This window comes from Spea bombifrons, chromosome 13 (assembly GCF_027358695.1).
Source record: "Spea bombifrons isolate aSpeBom1 chromosome 13, aSpeBom1.2.pri, whole genome shotgun sequence".
NCBI classification, from domain to species: Eukaryota; Metazoa; Chordata; class Amphibia; order Anura; family Pelobatidae; genus Spea; species Spea bombifrons.
In genome coordinates this window covers 17,554,049-17,575,453 of record NC_071099.1, presented here as the reverse complement: position 1 = coordinate 17,575,453, position 21,405 = coordinate 17,554,049, and the positions used below count along the sequence as shown (strand labels likewise).

Sequence of the window (21,405 nt, the reverse complement as noted above, 5' to 3'; positions counted from 1 at the left end):
GTCACAATTATCTTTCGATTTTTACAAAACAATAAAAAAGAACCCTGCAAGCGGATACAATGTCACAGATAGTAACGCGTAGGGGTGGAAATACACAGAAAATATTTATTGCTCTAAATACAAAATTAAGAAAGAGAATTAGCGAAATAGAACATTGGAGTGGTTTGATATAAAGAGATACCGTTGCCAGGGGGAGCAGACTCGGCAATGTTTTAAAAGTCTGTGTTTTGTACAGGGGAAAAGTCCGCCCCGCACCGGCCGATAACGCCATCATCTTTGGGTAAATCGTACAATCAATGCACCTAAAATGCTCCGTGGACCGAGGCGATGGGACGGCTTCCTCTCTGACTTCACTTTTTGTAGGGAGATAGAAGTCTGTGCGTGGAAACGGATACCGCTGGTATCCCCGCTATTTCACGTGATGTTCCCCACGAGCGATGTGAGACGAGAACTCGTAGCGGTCCTGGCTGCGGTAGCCGCACATGTTGCATTCAAACGGGTCCCGGAAGCCGTGGCACCCCATATGGATAGTGAACATGACATAATCCAGGAAAATGATGCAGCAGTGCTCACAGCGATAAATGCCCAACGGAGACCCTTCCTTGCTCAGTACCTGCAGACCATCGCATTGATTTAGGACAGGGTGCTTCAACGAATCACAAACCTTTATGAGCTCTTTGGGGGCCTGGCGTGCGTTGCTGGACCTCAGAGGAGCCGAGTTTAAGCTGGACGGGTAAATGGCCCTTTCTTCGTGGCTGCTGTCTGTGTCAGTGGAGTCCTGAACGCTGGCCATGGGTGACAAACCTCTATCTGGAAGTGATGATTTTTCCTTGAAGTGCTGAGAGGACAGGTGGCCATTGGTCATCTCCATGCGTGTGAGAGGTATCGGGTAGAGACTACTGATCACAGACACCATTTCAGCGCTGGGAGCTGGTGGAGCGTGGGCCAAGGGGTGCAAAGCATCTGTATTTATATAGGCCATAGGAGTTCCTAAATTCTGCTCCATGATCCGTGAGGGAATCATATCATGATCCTTATCATACAATAAATTGTTATAGGACACTTCAAAGCATTGCTGCTTCTCTCCTAGGAAAAGAGAACACACATAGAACCAAAGATATTTAGCACGGCTTGCAGATTCTCCAGTTCCTTCAAACTTTACCTCTATGGCCGTTCACCGAGTCCTTCAGAAACGAACGAATCCATGCGGCATTCTCATTTTATAAGAGCTGCCTTATCAAAATAGAGGAGAGGTAACTGGTAGATACACCTCCCAAGGAACTGGAGAAATACACAATTCCCCAGCTTCAATAACATCCAATCTGACACCAAACTCACACCAAGAGCCATTCCTTGACTCAACCCAAGGTCGGAAAGGCGCTGTTCAGAACACAGACACAAAGGTGACACCGAGGCGGTGTTAAAAGTGCTGGAGGTACAACATGGTACGGGATCAACATTGGACACAGCCAAAGAAACGGAGCGTTAAAAGCTCTGGACGGCAGAAGAAAGCTGGAGTGTCAGTCAAGCCGATCATACTCAAAGAGGAAGAGTGAATAAGCATAAACAAGCTGCGAATAAAGTAGACACAGACAAATTAGCGGACATAAGCGCCAGAAAACTTGAGAAAGAGCAACACGGAACACTGCGGGGGATCAGGTTCTAAGGTAAGACGAGCCCTGGAGGCCGGTGTATAAATATATCTTTATCTCAGACATCTCTCACTGCAAAGTGAGTCACCGCGGGACAGAATCGCGCGCGGCTCTGTTTACCGAGAGCTCGATTGTCTTGCACGCCACGCAGGCAGTTTTGGTGACATCGCTAACACCCGCTTACTCTGCGAAACCTAAGCATCCCTCGTCAAGTTCAGATGAATCATCGCGTGAGCAAGGCCCCAATCCTCTGTTGAAAATCTCTCAGGGTAAGAAATTGATGAGAAAGTAAAAAAAACCCAAAAAACAAAAAAAAGCAACCTGCGCTTTATCGGAATCGGGATAGAAACTGCCAATTCGGCAATACTCTGCGTGAGAGATAGCAGCAAATAATAGATAAGACAGAATGAGAATATTTACATATGTACAAACATACAATGCACATATATGCATACACATAGTCTTGTACATGTTATATTATAATAATAATAATAAACAATAGTTATACTATACTATTATCCACGATAACCTCACGCAGCCACACGTGTGCCAGAGAAACGTTTATATACTTAATAACAAAACCCTGAAGTTGTCTGATACCTGCAGATGCCCGGACGGGAAGCTCTTCCCCTTTATGCTTTATGCTTTATGCTTCGATGACCCCGTGCAGAAAGTTCCCCACCTCTACCCCCGCCAAACACATCTAACCGGGAGCTTTGTGCATCTCAGGAGCTACTTGGAAACAGGTTCTGAAACTCCGAAGCCCAACCGCATGGAGGAGAGTATGGGGTGGGGGGGGCAAAGAGAGACGTGACTTCTAAAACACCTCGCAGTGAGAAAATCTTAAGTTATGATACTCGAAACCCTTCAATAAGCCCTGACGGACCAAATCACGTGTCTTTAACGCGGGTCAGATGTGTTGCTTGGGATTTGTGTAAAGATGGCGCACGAATCATGTGTCCCTGCGGAGGAGTATTGGGGAGCAGGGGGTCTGAAGCCCGGTGGGGCGACTTCTCTCAACGTTTTGATCCGATCCTATGTGCCTCCTGGCTGTTTAAATGTATTTGCCCTGCACCTGTTGCTGGATCAGAATCAGAACTGGATTCCAGTCAGTAGCCCAAATCAGAATGTTTTGGATCATTAACCCCTTCTGCTATCTCAGTGTTCCACCCCAAGGACCTCTGCACGCGATCTGTGTACCACCAGCGCACTAAATACAATACAATATGTCTTCAAAAGCCACCGCATCTGTATACCATGGAAGAAGACATCTTAGCTGTCTGTTCTCGCGGTCTGCATGATTATTCATCCCTATCGTTTTATCTCTCCCCTACTCGATTCAGGCATCAGGGTGCGGTGAGTGGAAGGGAGAGGACTTCAGAAAAGGAAATCAGATCATGCAAGCGTCACCACATCAAGACAAACATCGCGTATAGCTTCCCTCGGGGTGAACTTTTAAATGAAAAACATCTCCAAATATTCTCTTACCTATAAACTTTTGCGGCATTGAGCTCTTTCTCTTCGCCACGTTGCTGGCAAGCCTGTCCAGAACCATAGCTCTCTCGCTCCCGGCCTCCGGCTTGGGCTGCCGAGGGCCCTCAATTACTGTAGGGCAAGAAGAAAGAAAAGAAATGGCGCAGCGGGATAAATAAATCAAGATATGAAGACCCCTTAAAACCACTTCTGAAAAGATTGTATTTATGAGCCATAGGAAGTGTGTAACTTTGTAACTTTGCCTTATGTTATTAGACATGTTCTCCAAGCAAGCAAAATAAGATACTTATTGATACATGCCAATACGGACACGTTATAGACCGAGGAGCACAGAGATTCCTTACGCGGGCTCCCTCGTTTGTATAGTCTGTTGTTTAAGACGTTGTCTTTAAACGCAGGGTCGGAAGCCTATGGGCTGAATGTTCCATCTACAGACTGATCTCTGAAGCACCTGCAGTGTCAACCTTGAACCTCCATCCAGCCAACGGTTCTGTATGCTTGTGGTGGGACGCCACACGCACGTCTCGGCCTTTAGACAACTCTGTATTGGCTTACGTGTATTTTATTGGGCTTGCTTATTAGACAGCGTGGTACACTTTATAAACCCCAAGGTTTGGAAGGCTCAACTTGCGAGTCAGAAATCATCTACTCCACGATTTAGTGAATAGGGCCCTCTAATTACCATCCCCGTGCCGAGAGGAGTGCTCTTTCTGGCTTGCGTCGCTGTTTCCACCGGGGCTGGCTTGAGGTTATTCTAAGTCTATTCAAGGCGAATACTCGGGTATCCTCACCGTCTGATTGCAGCCATTACTTCCCGTCCCTTCACATTTGTGGTCAGCAGAGGAAGGAGAGCGGTACGCGGAGAGGGAGGGCATCTTATTGTCAGGGGTTGAGCGTGCAGGATGGTTAAGACTTCTAACAATATTACATAAAGTAATTCACACCCGCGGGACACGCTGTTCCTGCAGCATCTGATTCTAATCTTGCAACGTGTGAAAAGCGCGTGCTTTCATGTGCCTTACTGCACGGTTAACGTTTTCTTTATTATATTTATTTATATTTATTATATTGTGTTTTACTAAAAGCAAATGCAGCAGGTAACGTACGTAAATTTGGTTGTGGTGCAAAGTGTCAAAATGGGTTTTGTCGCCGTAGAAACCAATGAAACGGTCCATTTACCATTGCGTAAGGACGCATTGTATAAGAGATAGCAAGCTCTTTAGACCGAAATGTGTTAATTCAAAGCCTGTGTATTAGTTCTGCGAGACCTTCAGAACGATTACTACATCTAGTAACTTCCGTGTCCAATGGGTTCATTTTCCCAACGCATCTATAACACTCAATATAGTAATATACACTATATATATATAATTATAGATAGTGTAATATATATATTTATATAATTATAGATAGTGTAATATATATATATAATTATAGATAGTGAAATATTTATATATAATTATAGATAGTGTAATATATATATATAATTATAGATAGTGTAATATATATATATATATATATATATATATATATATATATATATATATATATAATTGAAAGCACTGAAAAGGCAGTCTTTGTAGCGACAGACGTTAAACCCACCGGACTCTGTGACGTTCTGGAGATAAATACGACAACGCTCCTTGTGCTCCTCCAAAGAGCTGCGCTGCTTGTAGCTACGTCCACAAAACTCACACTTGTACGGCTTCTCCACTGGGGGAAATCAGAGAGATGTCACTTTTTTAATCCACTGCTATACCGCACATCACACAGCGAGACAAATAATAGGTCCAATGCAACAGGTGTCCTGGGGTAAAGTACCGTTATCCAGCATGGAGTGTCAGCAGATGCCATGTCATCACAGCATCACAATTATGTGCTATTTTGGTATTTATACTGGATCTGAACGCTTGACACAACAGATTTTGGGATTATTCTACTGAAAAGTGTTGATATTTTTCATTGTTAAAAAGTTACCACTAAACTTTACGCAGCTCTGAGCACAAATCTGACAATAACAGAAAATATGGTTGAAACCTGGACAGGGGACCTGAAATCATTTTAATTTTAACTCGCAGAACAATGCATGGATATATCATCGATGTATTCTGCTGCGGTTGAAAATGCGTACCTCGCGCTCCCTCGCCTGTAAACCCAAAAGTAGAAGTCATGCTCACCAGAGTGGGTGCGGAGGTGCCCAGACAGGGCATCTCTCCTCTGACACGCATAGCTGCACAGGTGACATTTGAAAGGTTTCTCCCCGGTATGCAGCTTGCCATGCCGGAGCAAGTTCCCCTTCTGGGTGAAGGATGCCCCGCACTTGTTACACTGGAAAGGACGTTCCCCTAAAAAACACAAGAAAAGAAGATAGAATTTGAACTCTTTTTCCGACACGTCTGAGAAATATTTCCCTAAAATAGCCTTTATCTTACAAAAGTAGCTCATAATGTTCCTGGATTTTAGAACATAATAAAAATTGCCTAATACCTTAAAACCCAATCTGTGTCTTGGAGTTCGTCAAACCTGCTCTACTCCGCATCATAAAAGCTGCGCTACTCGTTCAACGAGATCTATAAGAAGCACAACACCCCTACCACACTACCCAGAAATACCTCGGGAATTACGTAAAATGCTTCCTTATCTCCGGGAATTATTAATTCTACCCAGTGGTCATCTGACACAATGAGTGTGCATTAATAGGTCACAGTTTTTGTTTCCATAGCAGCAGACAAAAGTTTTTTTGTGTTATTTTCTTGTGATTACAAACTTTTTTTGTTGTATTTGTTGCTGTATTTACCAGTATGACTTCTTTTGTGCACCAGTAAGACATTCAAGCTGTTGCAGGCCAGTCCACAGAGGTCACAGTAGAGTTTCCCGATCCCCGGTCTGTTTGCGTCATACGGAGAGTGATTTCTTTGCATATTATTATACTGCGTGGCGTCTAATCCAAACCCATAGCGGAGGTCGGCACCCTCCGGGCGGTCAGAGAGTTCTGATTCCGAGGGCTCTTTAGCGCTATATTCATCTTTAATATTCACCGTATCACCTGCTAACAGAAAAAAGAATCATATGGTTAACCAACTGATGAGTTACGCACGTCATACATTTCCATTATCAGTGGGAACTGGGATCGTTGGTACGGCCAGCGGTAGCCCAACACCAGAAGAAGGGAGCCGGGAATGCGTTGCTGTCACAGCTATTTCCTGGGACGTCGAAGGTATTTTTGGAGCGTGGGTGCTGTTTTCCACGGAAATGTTCTTCAGCTAATTCAATATAAAGCCAAAACAAGCATGGAGGCCACACGGATGGTCACCGGGCTTCTCATCCCGTTATGGTGATTGGAAAGCCCAAATCATGGGATTATTTTCAGCTCAAACTTCTCTAGACTGGACCAGGCCAGGGCGTGTGTTTTTAAGGTAAGAATAGAGGGAAAATAAACAAAATCCATAGATAACATAAAGTGGCCGGCTAATTCATATGTAACGTCCTCCTGAAGGAAGGAAGGGATCCATATACGATTTTACAGAAGGCTTCAGGAAACTGTAACATTCCGTAGCGATTATCAGAAAGTAACATTATATTCCTCATGGAATTTGAGATGGACTTGGAGAGCCCAAACCTCACTGAGGACCTTAACCCGGACTAACGACTCCAATATTTCCTATCAAATGGACCACAATCTTTTTTCCAATTGAGCCACCAGCGATTTATTATCTATCGATCAGCGATAGATAATAAAGCTCTTTCGGGGGAGTCTATTATTTCTTTTTACAAATGAGGTCCGGCAATGGCTACAAGACTTAGAGACTTTAGTGAAACCACAGTCTTACATGCGCTGGTTAGTTAGGGAGCCGTCTGACTTGTCTTTGAATTACTCAGGGTATTTTTGGGTTTAGAATACAAAAATAGAGCTGCGATGATTCACAAAGACGAAAAAAAAATAAACATTATAAATATTTATCAAGATGCTAGTTGTGGGGCTTGGTGTAAAGTAACGGAAGGGTTGGGAATGGGAGAGACGCACAATATATACAATGTAGTGGCTGAAATATAATTACACGGAGCTTTCTGCGAGATCTATAAATGTAAAGCACATACATATAGAAGAAACCGTATGGGATAATACGTTAAAAAGAAGGGGGGGGTATCTTAAAATTCTCCAAACGGGTCAAACCTCTGTTTAAGTGTTTGCTCAACCCTTGTGTGTTCCATAAGTGAAGAATTTTGGGGGAGAAGCCCCATTTTGTTAGTTTTTGTTCATTAGTCTTTTCTTTCTTCGAGTTATCGTTAGAAAAGGAATCTACAGCCACAAACGCCACGTGTGGTCACTTTACTGGACGCCACCGTGCAAAAGCTGAATGCCACACAGGCGTGTTCGTTTTATTTGTCATATCTAACGAGAGGTCCTGGGTGGCACGTTCTTTTCTCACCTTCCCACTATCACGGGAGGTTCGAATTGCACGACACCACAGACATATCTAACATTTTTACACCTTGCGCAGCACCGAGGGGTCCTCGAGACCACAGGCACTGAAGCCTTTTCCCTGAACCCGGTGAGACCGCAGGAGATGCTGCAGCTGGGGCTGCAGCTGAATAACCCATTTCTTTTATTTTCTCACATCCTTCGTGCGACTAAAGGCTGAGAGAGCCATAAACACAGAGAATATTCCAAGGTCTTTACATCACAATTCCTTTTTCATCCTAGAAATATGAATTTCAGCTTCATTTTACAACAACAATGTAAGGGGTGTCAAGGAGAGATCCTTAGAATTTGGTTATTGGTAACCTGTTTTAACTACAACACAATGTATCTCTAGGTGATATATGTATATATATATATATATATGTAGGATTCATCTTTAAAGCCGAGCGTTTGTATGCCTTCAGCGGAGGGCAGCCTACGGACCGCTAGGTGAAGTAGGTAGCTGTTGAATGATGGTTTATATATTTCCAAACCACAAAAAAAGATTAAAGCAAATCTTCACCAGTCTATACTTTTATTAATCCCATGTAATGGCGTTTACCAATGAATGCAATGTATAGTAAACCTTCCTTAGGTGTCCCCTGTGCACCACCCCATCTCGCTGTCCATAGGATCCGTGTGGTTATCCCTGTCTAACCTAGTTGCTGGCTGTTGCTGATTGGTTCCCATAGGCTTTATAAAGGGGGAGGTGAAGGGAGGTCATTTTAGGCCCTTCCTCTTTTAAAAGATTTAAAGCAGATTAGACTTGTCAACAATTATCATGCAAAAATGGAACAGGGTGATTGTAACCTGAATATCGCTCCAGGCTCACATGAAAAATGACGGCTATTTAACAAAAAAAAAAATGGTTATCAGCCTTAAAATAGCATAAAAAAAAAAACAGAGCCTTGTTGTTACTTCTCACGAATGGATGGACCACAAGGACTCTTTCCTTGTGAAAACGCTCTACAGATGCGAAGAAGAGCAACGCGTGAAATAGAAACCAAACCAAGGGACTAGCAAAAAAAAGCCACAAGCGTTTACCAACTAAGCCTGCCGCTGCTCCCAGGACACGCTATGTACGTAAGAACAGCCTGCTGCCAAACCAAGGCGGATACCACATCCTGAACCTGGGCTGCCGCCTGAGTCAAACGGAGCGCTGACAGCCGTGTACATCACGCTTCCACGGTCAAAGAGGCGCAGCAGGAGAGTGGGCTTTCTGGGGAGCAGATATCGTACATTATACAAATGACACGACTCCATGACAGCGTACGAGACGATACGCAGTGAATATCGGGGGGCTATTATTATAAACATCAGTGAGTATTCACTATTGGCTCACCAACACCCTTTTAATCATTTTAATCATATGAAAGAGTAGTTTGCTAGGCTGGTGGCTGCCACCTGCTCCCTGATACCCAAAGGCAAAATGCCCAAAATGCCACAATTAACAAAAAGGAGAATAGTCGGTCGGTAGCAAAACCTATAGAAACCTCACCCAGCTGCAACAAATAGCCCTAAATAATCCAGAAATAACAGCATATGGGATTCGTTAAATACATGTTTTTCTCATGTTGCTGATAAGAAGGGATATATATATATATATATATATATACATACTAATGAATGCTCCTATTACTGACCCTCTTTGATGTCAGACCAAGTTGCTTCTACAGAGGAGGCTAGAATACATACGGAGGTGAAAAGGTCCCAGAGGTTCTGCGGAACGGAACAAATTCTTCAACCTTTTTCATAAAAAGTTAGTTATGTTCTCTTAGTCTACCATCTGAAATGAATTAATAGTTTTTTTTTCTGGTGCTGCCGTATCTATCTACTCTTGGAAGGTCCTTTGGGAAGTAAATGCACAGAAAGACGAGAACAATCTAATCGAGGACACCGGAGACCAAGTGGTTTGTGCCCAATCTCGGGGGGGGGGTATGGGTGTACAAATTGTGACCGCAGCAGAATCTAATGACTCGCCGGGAGTGGCTTGTGGCAGGAAGAGCTGGTGCTGCAAAAAAAACCAAAGGACACACTAATAATTCAACTAATAGGGTTAGCGGAAAGTACACGTTTCTCGAGATTGGCGACAAAGATATGGTATTCGATTACAGAGCTAGGCTGGGTTTACGAATATTAGATGATTCTGTCGTACAGAGACCACGCAGATCGCTCGTAGTCCGTAAATAACGGAGACAGGCGGCACTTTAAAGTAGAATTGTCCTGAAATTAGGCAACTCTCTGTGTATAAAGGTAACTTTGCGAGATGAATAGCGCCTTTTCTGATCACTCATGAGGTGATGTGAGCGCTAATACCGCCATTCTACAATAAAACACAAACTATAAACTCTCGACAAGCAGAAGTACGTCGACCGCATCGACTGATGGAAGAGTGAAGTTAAAGACATTTTATTAACTCGTATCTGCGTTTTCAATGTTACCGTTTCCAACCATTTTTGGTCTCCAGTAATGTGGGGCCAATATCATTCTCTGCTAACTACCTGGATTAAGGTAGAAACAAAACAGCCGGCATTTACTGAGGTTTATCCCCATGATCATGATTCAACGGTGGCTTTCTAGGGGCAAACAACCTGCAGGGTAAGTGGCCCAAAACTCCCCAATTACCCCTAGCACAATGAGCTTTATGGCAGGAATGTTATCTAAAAGACTGCAAAATTATTCAAAATTCACAAACAATATGTTGCTTTTTAGGTCACAGCTCCCATTGCAGAGAATGTTACGTTGTTTCACTATGGACATTCAACGAACATTCAAACAATGTATACAGGTTAACAAACGCAGCGACACCGTAATCCCAGATAAAAGGGGTAAAATGTATATAACCGGGCTAACCTAAATGCAAAAAGAATAAAAAAGAATAAATGGCATAAAATCACATTTGTATCCCATTTTTTCCAATACATTTTAACAAGAAGAAGGAAGCCGGTGCTAACGGCACAGAGTTCTAACCAATGATAATTACAGTTATATATTTATATTTTCTTTAATAGCAAATACGTTTCAACCCAATGAATTAAGGGCAATGAGTCCAGCTCTCTACTTCCCAGCCACGTGACAGTAAGCAGTGCCACAAATGACAAAATCTGGAACAAATCGTCTTTGTAAAGATATAATTGGAAGTATCTAGCATCCGTGGGAATGTACTTTTGTTTTTTTTTAATGCCCCAGGACTGCTTTATTTTACGGACCTGGTGAAACTTCTCATTTACCAAGACAGCTTCCTTTAGTAATTAAACATTCTGCTTGTCTACGAAAAAAAAGTGTTGGAGAGATTACAGGTCCCTGGTGGACCATAAGTACATCTAGTGAGTTTGTCAACGAGAATGCTAGGAAATAGGGAACCCGAGTCTGAATGAAGAAAGGGCTTAAGAAGAACGTTCATCCAGTTACTATTGGATCTCCAAGCATTCCCTTACAAATGGCACTTCTAAGGAACATACGTTTTGACAATGTTTGGATTGATTAATGGACCACCATCTGAATAACCGTACGGTTTAAAGACATATTTTGCCCACTAGTAGGGGCAGGCTAAGGAGTAAGACTTAAAGGGAGTGGGCACTCTTACCCCTGTCTTGCTGGGCTTCCTGGGAGCAGCTTTGCTCTGTATCTTCCGATGTCTCTTCCTTATGTAGCGAGAGTCTCTTATCACGCGAGTCCGTCTCTTGGACTCTCTTTGAAGAGCAAATGCTCAAATCTAAAATATAACGCATTCGTTACAGGTTGTCATAATGTACTCAATGGTTGGATGTCAGCGGCCATCTTTGTTTTTTGGTTTTTTTTAATTTCCGGGAACCTTAAGGTGCATCAGACATGTATAGATTTGGGTGCAGATTCCAATAACCAGAACACCGAGTAAAGAAATAATATGCAGTTATTTCCAGCTGAATGTGAAATTAATTCTTATGACATCATCCAACGTGTTCACATTGTATCGACTACAATACTAGTATTTTGCACACAGATGGCAATCAATACATACAATAAAAAGTAAATATTGTGGATGCCACACTCTTTATTTGACCTTTTAAACAGTTTTTGCTTTTGCATAATGAGGATAATCCACAAAAAATCTACTTCAATAAATCATTTGAATATTCACACATGAAGGGTGAGCGTTATCTGGGACATAACCTTTAATGCCGTGCTAATCTGTGTCAACAACTCTGAAATCAAACACTATAAAATACACTCATTACTGGGCTTCAAAAACCTGCAGCAAACCACTTCTAAGGTCTGCAGACCTCACCAAAGCTAACGATGAGTTAATTACACAACAAAGCATCCAATCCACCAAAGAGCGAGGGGTCAGATATTTGCCTATCGTACGTTTTGCTCAGTTATTTAAGGAATGAAGGTACCTGCGGGCTCCGGCTGCTCTTGGGAATTCACCAAATCCATACTTGTATCAGAGTCTAAAAGAAAAACAGAAAAATAATTTCATTAACCCATTAATGGAGTGGCAGTCCCCTTATATCACAGTGTAAAACCAAAGACAAGCCCTAGCCAGCTATTCCCCCGAGGAGGACTTAGCTGAGCCTGTATAATGCACGCATATTACGCAACACCCGAATCCTCCGGGTGGTGGGAGCGGGGTCTTGACGCACCCCACTCCCCGTCCGTTTGCCCTTTAAATGGGGGTGTTTCCGGTGATGTCAGCGCGGAAATGCCCCCGGTGTCAGTGAGACAGCCCGCGGAGGTCAGCGGGATCAGTGGGCAGCCCTGGCTGCATCCCCCAAGGGTAGGCTCCAGGTAGCCGGTGCCCACAAGTGCCCAGGTATGATCATAATGCATAGTGATATCAGGGACCCTCCTGCTACTCTCTCTTTAGTGAATAGACTTCGGTATTCTTCTTCTTCTTCTTCTTTCTTCTACAAGAAATTCCTGAGATTAAACTTTAAGAGGAACAAGTAATGGTTTGTCTTATTGGAACAGCACCTTTAATTTCTCCAGTAACCTTTTGGGTTACCGGCCTATCACAAAGTGCTGCCACGAGAATGCCTCTACTAATATAGGAAGCAATAGATATTACTTACATGATAATAAATGATTATTTCCCAATTTTATTCTTATTTAGGAAATATATTTTATTTCATAATAGGAGCATCTCGTGAAATTGGATTATGGACGCTTGCTGTTGGCCTCAATCAATATCTGATCGGCTTAGATATTCAATAAATGTTTAAATGATTAAAACAATAAGAGGTTCTTCCTGTAAAAAGTGTTATAGTTTTCCTGGAACCAGGACATATTTTCTACCAATGCAATAAAATACATCACCCTTGTTTTGTTTTAAGCGTGTGAATGAAAAACCCAACGATAATACTGAATGTAGGATGTGTCATCTCAGTGCTAAGCGCTCCTGTTTGTTAAGAGAATGATCTTCCATGGAAATGCCCTGGTAGCAAACGAGGGGGTGAATGCACCCACGCGGAGAAAAAATACTGGAAACGCCAACTCAAGGAAGGGCAAAAAAACATCCAAAACTTCAAAAAAACGACATCATGATGAAGAACCAGGGCTCGGGAGAAACATTTCACAGAAAAAATCGGTCATTTGAGTTTTTCTTACTAAGATTTTAATTTCAAGTAAATAAAGTAGCGCAAAGATCACTTTTACAACTTCTTCATTCTCATGCGTAGCCTAATCTCGCACTCCACTGGGAAAGCTTCAGAAAAATGAATATCTCAGGGCAGGCGAAGGAGACGAAAAGGACACGCAAAGGCACTGGGGGTGTTACTGCACAAACGCACAGGCGCAGGGGGCGACTCATTGAGTGTACAGGAGCTGGCAGGAGTCACCAGGGGGGTACAGGCACTGAGGGGAGTCACTGAGTGAGTATACAGGCACAGGGGGCGTGTCACTGAGTGAGTGTACAGGCACTGGAGGGTGTCACTGAGTGAGTGTACAGGCACTGGGGGGGTCACTGAGTGAGTGTACAGGCACTGGGGGGGTGTCACTGAGTGAGTGTACAGGCACTGGGGGTGTCACTGAGTGAGTGTACAGGCACTAGGGGCGTGTCACTGAGTGAGTGTACAGTCACTGGGGGCGTGTCACTGAGTGAGAGTACAGTCACTGGGGGTGTCACTGAGTGAGAGTACAGGCACTGGGGGTGTCACTGAGTGAGTGTACAGGCACTGGGGGTGTCACTGAGTGAGTGTACAGGCACTGGGGGGGTGTCACTGAGTGAGTGTACAGGCACTGGGGGGGTGTCACTGAGTGAGTGTACAGGCACTGGGGGTGTCACTGTAAACGAATACTGATGACAAGAACTAAGTAACATTACAGTTGAGCCTAGAGTTTCATGTACACTGTACACTTTCACTGATTTAGTTACTGTTTATGTGATTTCATTCAATGTCCACCTGATGTAAGCGCCACTCAAATAACACCTTGAGAAGCACCAAAGTAAACGGCAATTTAACATATTATCCAACCACCGCTTTACTCATCGCTAGGAGAAACCTCATAAAGGACCTATGATATTACTGGATATGAACAGTTCCTGGCAGGGGTCCCTGTTGGAAGTACTGACAGTCTACTTCACACTGAAATCAGTCAAGCCCTGATTTGCATAAATACTGACTTCTGTTGCTCACAATCCCCAAAGGGACCTAAGGAAGAACTTCAAAGAAAAGCCCTGTAAGAAATGGGTGGGAAAGTGTAAGAAGCCCGCGTAGCCGGGTCGCTGGTTATGTTGCATTGAATTAAGGAATAACGGTATCTCTCAAAACACACAGTAAAGTCCATTTTTTCCAATGTATAACATTTACATTTGGCGCTCAGGTTAAGACTCAAAGCCAAAAGAATATGCATTTGTTCAAAGCAATGACAGTGTGTACTGGAGCTATACCTAGTCTATTAATGCAGGACACATCTGAATGTTCCTGACTTCAAAAAGTCTTTCTTACCCTTTCTTCGTATCATATCCGCTGGAAAAGAAGATACTTTCTTCTACCCTAAAGCCACCAAGTTAATACGATATACTATAACAAGCATGCACTGTCCCTAGGATTCCGTCTTAATGTATATAATAGGATATTATTCCATAAACCTTAACTCTACAAAGATAAGCAATAAACGTAAGCATATTTGTCACTTTCCTCTAAAACTATGCAAATTTAGCCTTTCATTCTTTTTTTTATTAATGGCGTTTTCTGATCTAAACCAACTGGGTCTGGGTAAAGAAATAATATGCAGTTATTTCCAGCTGAATGTGAAATTAATTCTTATGACATCATCCAACGTGTTCACATTGTATCGACTACTAAATACTAGTATTTTGCACACAGATGGCAATCAATACATACGATAAAAAGTAAATATTGTGGATGCCACACTGTTTAGTGGATGTTTTAACCCCTTAATGACAAAGCCCGTACATGTACGGGCTCAAAATGCATTGTTTTCAATGGGTTTTGGGACCGCCCATTGTCCTTAAGGGGTTAAACAGGTTTTCCTTGGCATAATGAGGATAAGCCACAAAACAATTTCAATAAATCATTTGAATATTCACACATGAAGGGTGAGCTTTAATTAATGTTTAAGTAAACCTTACTGATAATAAAAGGTAATATTTTACCATTTTTACCTTTTATTATCAGTAAGGTTTAATTAAACATATTAGAAACAGAGCTATATTCGGTAATGTAGGTGGGCATTGACAAAAACCTGGTTTTATCTCATTTTGTTGCCATAAACGTCCTTTATCTGCAGACCTGGAGGCTGTCGTTGACGTCAGTCATGTGATATCTCGGGAGACTTGCTCTAGGTTAGGACGCCACACTAAGCTGATTCTTTACGGCAACCTTAATGAAGTCCGTTCCTCCACAGACTTTCACAAGCCAGAGTCACGAGCAGTCACAGGCAGTATGATAAGGAGTCAGGGGGTTTGTCTAGTCGACTGGGCTAACATAAAATACAAATGGCTAATATGCAGTTGCCTGGAAACATTACATTATGTTTTAAAATAGAAAACAGCACAAAGTGTCAAAATGTATCAAATCAATCTGTTACAATGTAATACAAAATAGTAGCAGTTTCCGTTTAATGCGAAGGACTCTGTAGTATAATAAATAACATTACTGGGGGTGGGTGGCTACATAAACCGTAATGTAACACAATATTGCCAACACCGTCCATATTCTCTTGATAGCTCCATTTGTTTTTGGGGGGGTCAGCATTTTTTTTATTTATTTATTTAGGGGGGGGAACAATCTTGCTATTTAATTCTAGTGGTATTTGTTAACAAGTGTAAAAGGTCCTACCAAGTCCTTCTCAAAACTCGCAGACCCCAGTGAATCCCAGAGCTGGTGGAGGTTTCACACAACTCGATAAATTACACCCTGGATTAAATGAGTCAGGAACCAGAATGAATTATTCCAGCGTTCCGGCGTCCGCTAAATGTTACACTCTTTCCTCTTTCCTTATGTAACTCAGCGTGGTTTTCATTGAGATCCCACCTGCTGATACCAATCACTTTGATAGATATGAGTCACAGGTAGGTCTTACTCATTCCGACGGGTAAGATTTTCTATTATGCTGATCACGACTAAACCACAGCAACAACAAATATTCTCAAATGGGTTTGCGACCCGAGCCGGTGAAACCGTATGGATCTCATCCTCCGCGATGATTATACTAAAAGCATCTTTACTCCCTATAGTCATTAGCGCAAGGAAACGAGCCAAGCTCGTGTGGCCTGGGAGATCCATTCCGGGAAATAAAAGTGATGGGAAAACAATTCCGCTTATTGGAAAACTATGTGTAAGCAGTGTGGTCCGTTTCTACCTCCTGCTTAGCAATGTTAATGATAAAACACATTATGAATGGGGCTCATGTAACCCCGGAAAGAAAAATACTTATTTGATGTGCGGCATAACGTTACCTTTGCTTTGTTCCTTGGCAGGAGGTTTAATAATTAATAGTTACTGTATTAGTAGATAAAAAGGCTATCAGCTGCTCATGAACTTTTCTCATATCAGACTATTATAAAGAATATTATGGAATATGGAACGCGTTATATGCCGTATAAATATTGCAAAGGGAAGTTGTTAAAGAAGAACCCAGATTATATTTAATAATGTTTCAATTCACAGTTGCACCATTACCTAGCAGCTTGTGTTCTGATTTAAAGTCATATTAAACGAATACGAAGTTCAAAGAAAGTTCTTAAAACTACAGTAAGGATATTTTTTAGAAATATTTCTAATAATTTAATGCCCTACTTAAATATATTTAAATATTTAAAGGGATTTTCCAGCTATCATTTCATCATGGACTCTAATGCATCTGATAGCTTAATGTGTGGTCTCCCTTGCAAATGACATTTGATATACTTAACCACCAGTCAGCTCGTGAAATGTTGCAGGGGGTCTATCGAGACCCCTGTGTGTGCACAGAAAGGGCTCCCATTGATTTCAATGAGAGCGCTTTTAGGGAATAAAATCATTAAATGGACAGTATAATGACCCAGACAACATTCATAAGAGCGATCACAAGAGACTTTAAAATTATTTTTTTTTATGAATGTTGGCTGGGACATTTTACTGTCCATTTAATGACTTTGGATCATTAAATTCATTCAATAAAACAAACCACAGGTCGTCCAGCAGAATATCTGAAAATAATGGCCCTGCTCGCAAGAATCACAAAAAGCCGAAATTGAGCAAAAAAAAAGTATGTTGGGTTATGTTGTGCCATGCACCAGTCTCATGTTTTTCTAGGATGTGAATGCGTTAACCGTTTGGATAGGGGAGGATTGTGCAAAGAAATGGATTGTGACACATTAGGTTAACAAAGATTATGTTATACAGCCCACCCCTTTCCTTTAAGTAGAAATGGGGTAACATTTTTTGTTCCACAGGAAGCAGAGACATGCAGAGCATGGAATACATGTAACCAAAGAGTTCTATATTCATCTGCAGTGATCTGGTTAACCACGTTTAGCAGCCCACCCTAAGAAAGAGAAAAATTGTTTTTTTCAGACATGACAGAAAATGTCACATTTCAAATGAGTTCACACTCCATCCTGTCGGGGCAGTTTATGGGACAGAACTCAGAGGTGTTACGGTTTGAGGCTTTGCTGAGTGGTTAATGTGTAACTGGTACATACTGCAGCGTGTAAAGATCAGGACTTTATCTTACTGCCACACACTAGAAACTGTGTCAACTACATACTAGATTCATAACTATTATAGATAGATAGATAGATAGATAGATAGATAGATAGATAGATAGATAGATAGACAGACAGACAGATAGATCGATCGATAGATAGATAGATAGATAGAGAGATAGATAGATAGATAGATAGATAGATAGATAGATAGATAGATAGATAGATAGATAGATAGATAGATAGATAGATGGATGGATAGATAGATAGATAGATAGATAGATAGATAGAGATAGATAGATAGATAGATAGATAGATAGATAGATAGATAGATAGATAGATAGATAGATAGATAGATAGATAGATAGAGATCTGACACCTGTCAGCATCCTCCATTCTGTATGCCCTCTGATTCCTCTCTTCTCTTTATTTAGTAGAAAAGCCAAAACCAAAGGAATTCAAAAAAGCTTGGAACGTACATAAAGCTATCATAAATAATTAATATGTACAACTGATTGAAATGGAACAGACTAGATGGGCCAATTGGTTCTAGTCTGCTGCCGCTCCAGGGTAGAAGGGGTGCCCTTTTTCTACAATGTAAACCTTTGTGGATAATGTGTATAAAGAATACATAACTTCTAACCCAAGCTGCAGGTTTTCTGCAGATATATGGTTATTATAGTAAATAAGGTTGAATAAAGACCTAAGTCCATCAAGTTCAATCCTTCTACCTAACCTTCCAAAAGAAGGGAAAAATCCCTAATTAAGCCACTTCAAATTCTATTTATAGCTCTGTATGTCATGCCTTTGAAAAAAAAAATATCCAGACCCCTTTTGAAGGCATCTAATAGTACTGGATAACACCACCTCCCTTGGCAGTGGATTCCATACCTTTACTGTCCTCACTGTAAAGAATCCAGGGTGACCCCTTGTTCTTTGTGCATTTCTGTTAATGAACAGGTCACTGAAGAGCTCTTTATATTGGCCTTGCGTATATTCATATAATATCTGTAGGTTATGTGGATACAGTAGAGTATCCCCGCCGTGTTCGGTGTGTTTGAACTAGTGACACTGTCCCTTTAAGCATTGAAATAGGTCACCTAATCTTCTATAGCCATCATCATTGTGTCAGTTCCAGTGATCCAGCCACATTATGATTCTTCCAAATCCGTTAGTCTTGGAAGTCGCGATGACAATATTACAGCTGTGTGGTATGTTGGCACAGAATAGAAATGCTACTTTGATATGTAAATTACAAAAAAAAATCAAAAGAAATTGTCTTTCTTCTGGCGTAACCCAATTTTTATTCCTTCTGTGCCATCAAATGGGTATTGATGTCGCATCAAAAAAATCAGATCATAGCCATTTCTGCTCAAAAACGAATAAACTATAATCTACCATATATTAGGATTCGAATATTTCCGAGAGAACATGCTGCAAATCCCAGAATGGGTTAACAATCAAAAGACTTATTAAGGTGACTGAAAAGACTACATTTTCTACTTTATGTTACTGTTGCCAAACATGAATTTCAAAAAAAATAATAATACAAAATAATGCAATTTTTGTTTCTATGTGTTTTGACCTCTTAGTAAATATACTGTACTATGTATATATATATATATATATATATATATATATAACAAGGAGAAAAACATATGAGAATGCACCAAGGCGTCAAAAATAAGTGACATAAAAAAGAACAGGCAAAAGATCTTGACTAAAGAGCCAACTCTATTGGTTTTAGAAGAATTAAAAAGAATTAAAAAGTAACTATCCAGCGGTAACAGGTTAAAAGTCATCTTCATACATAAACATTATATACAGAGATAAGGAAAAGAGCATTTTTGTGCAAAGTGGTAAATGTGGACTATGTTACTATGGCAACCAATGGAATGTTTTTGTGGATTAATTCATTCTTATCACAGCTCGACATGCATAGCCCCGTTATAATTAAATAAGTAAACAATTATAAATATGGTGGAATACGCCTGACACAAACAGGGGCATCTTGGTGGGACCCTTTTTAAAACGGCTCAGGCAGCGAACAGCCTGAATACTCACGTGTAAAGTTTATTATTAATTATATTAAGTGCAAACAAAAACATAGCGCGAGATATGACTTGGAAATGTACACACACAAAGAGTTTTTCATATCGAATTTACATTCTGTTGACAATTCCTAAATACCAAGAACCTAAAATGACACAATGTTAGCATTGGGCACAATGATAGAGTAGATTCGATTTAAAGTTAAAATAAAATAATTCCTGTGAAACCACCAATAAACCGGACTGCAACAAGACAAAATGACAGGATTGCAAATGAAATGTCTTGCAATAAAGAGGGACACTGCATGTCTTCTTCATGTATCCATATAATGTAATAATACACTGCATGTCTTCCTCATGTATCTATGTAATGTAATAATACACTGCATGTCTTCTTCATGTATCCATATAATGTATGCCCATTATGTGCCCATATAATTTAATCATGCACTGCATGCATTCTTCATGTATCCATATAATGTAATACATTGCATGTCTTCTTCATGTGTCCACATGATATATGCCCACCATGTGCCCATATAATGTAATAATACACTGCATGTCTTCCTCATGTGCCCATATAATGTAATAATACATTGCTTGTCTTCCTCATGTGCCCATATAATGTAATAATACACTGCATGTCTTCTACGTGTGCCCATATAATGTAATAATACACTGCATGTCTTCTTCATGTATCTATGTAATGTAATAATACACTGCATGTCTTCTTCATGTATCCATAAAATGTAATAATACACTGCATGCATTCTTCATGTATCCATATAATGTAATTCATTGCATGTCTTCTTCATGTGCCCACATGATATATGCCCATCATGTGCCCACATGATATATGCCCATCATGTGCCCACATGATATATGCCCATCATGTGCCCATATAATGTAATAATACACTGCATGTCTTCCTCATGTACCCATATAATGTAATAATACACTGCATGTTTTCCTCATGTGCCCATATAATGTAATAATACACTGCATGTCTTCCTCATGTGCCCATATAATGTAATAATTCACTGCATGTCTTCCTCATGTGCCCATATAATGTAATAATTCACTGCATGTCTTCTTCATGTGCCCATAAAATGTAATAATATACTGCATGTTTTCCTCATGTATCCATATAATGTAATAATACCCCCTTCCCAAATTCTTGCATACAGTTGCACAATAAAGCCCCCTTCAGACTGACAGGTTTCCCTCCCCATATAACACCACAGAGATGCCTTCTGGTTAATGCTTAGAGGTATTTCCAGTGCCAGACCCTAAATTATATTAATGACCCTACTGCTACTAACAGCTGGATCTACTGTTACCAGAAATGCTCCTAAGTATTAGAAAATATCCTCATAGACTCTGCACCCCGAGCTTCCGCTGCAGTCTGTCAGTGAATGCGCCTCACACCTTTAAAGTTTAAAACTTTACTAAATGCATCCGCAGCCTGTATGATATGAAGTGATTTTATTTAATCCTCTCAGATAGAATCCCCGCGGTGCCGGCTGCCCTCCTCCCTCTCACCTGCCATTCTCGAAGCGGCTCCTTTAAATCCCCGCTCCGCTCCACGCGCTTCTCCCTCAGCCGCGCAGC

At 41.1% G+C, this 21,405-nt stretch overlaps 1 protein-coding gene across 1 annotated transcript; it reads right to left on the bottom strand.

Moving 5' to 3' along the window:
- Window positions 1–85: 85 nt before the first annotated feature.
- IKZF3 (IKAROS family zinc finger 3) lies at window positions 86–21,405 on the bottom strand. Its single transcript, XM_053453459.1, has 8 exons — window positions 21,337–21,405; window positions 11,988–12,041; window positions 11,195–11,323; window positions 5,944–6,195; window positions 5,324–5,491; window positions 4,749–4,859; window positions 3,141–3,257; window positions 86–1,086 (listed from the first exon to the last, which is right to left on the bottom strand). Exons 1-8 carry the CDS (start codon window positions 21,341–21,343, stop codon window positions 410–412), a joined length of 1,515 nt encoding a protein of 504 aa, XP_053309434.1. The 5' UTR covers window positions 21,344–21,405; the 3' UTR covers window positions 86–409.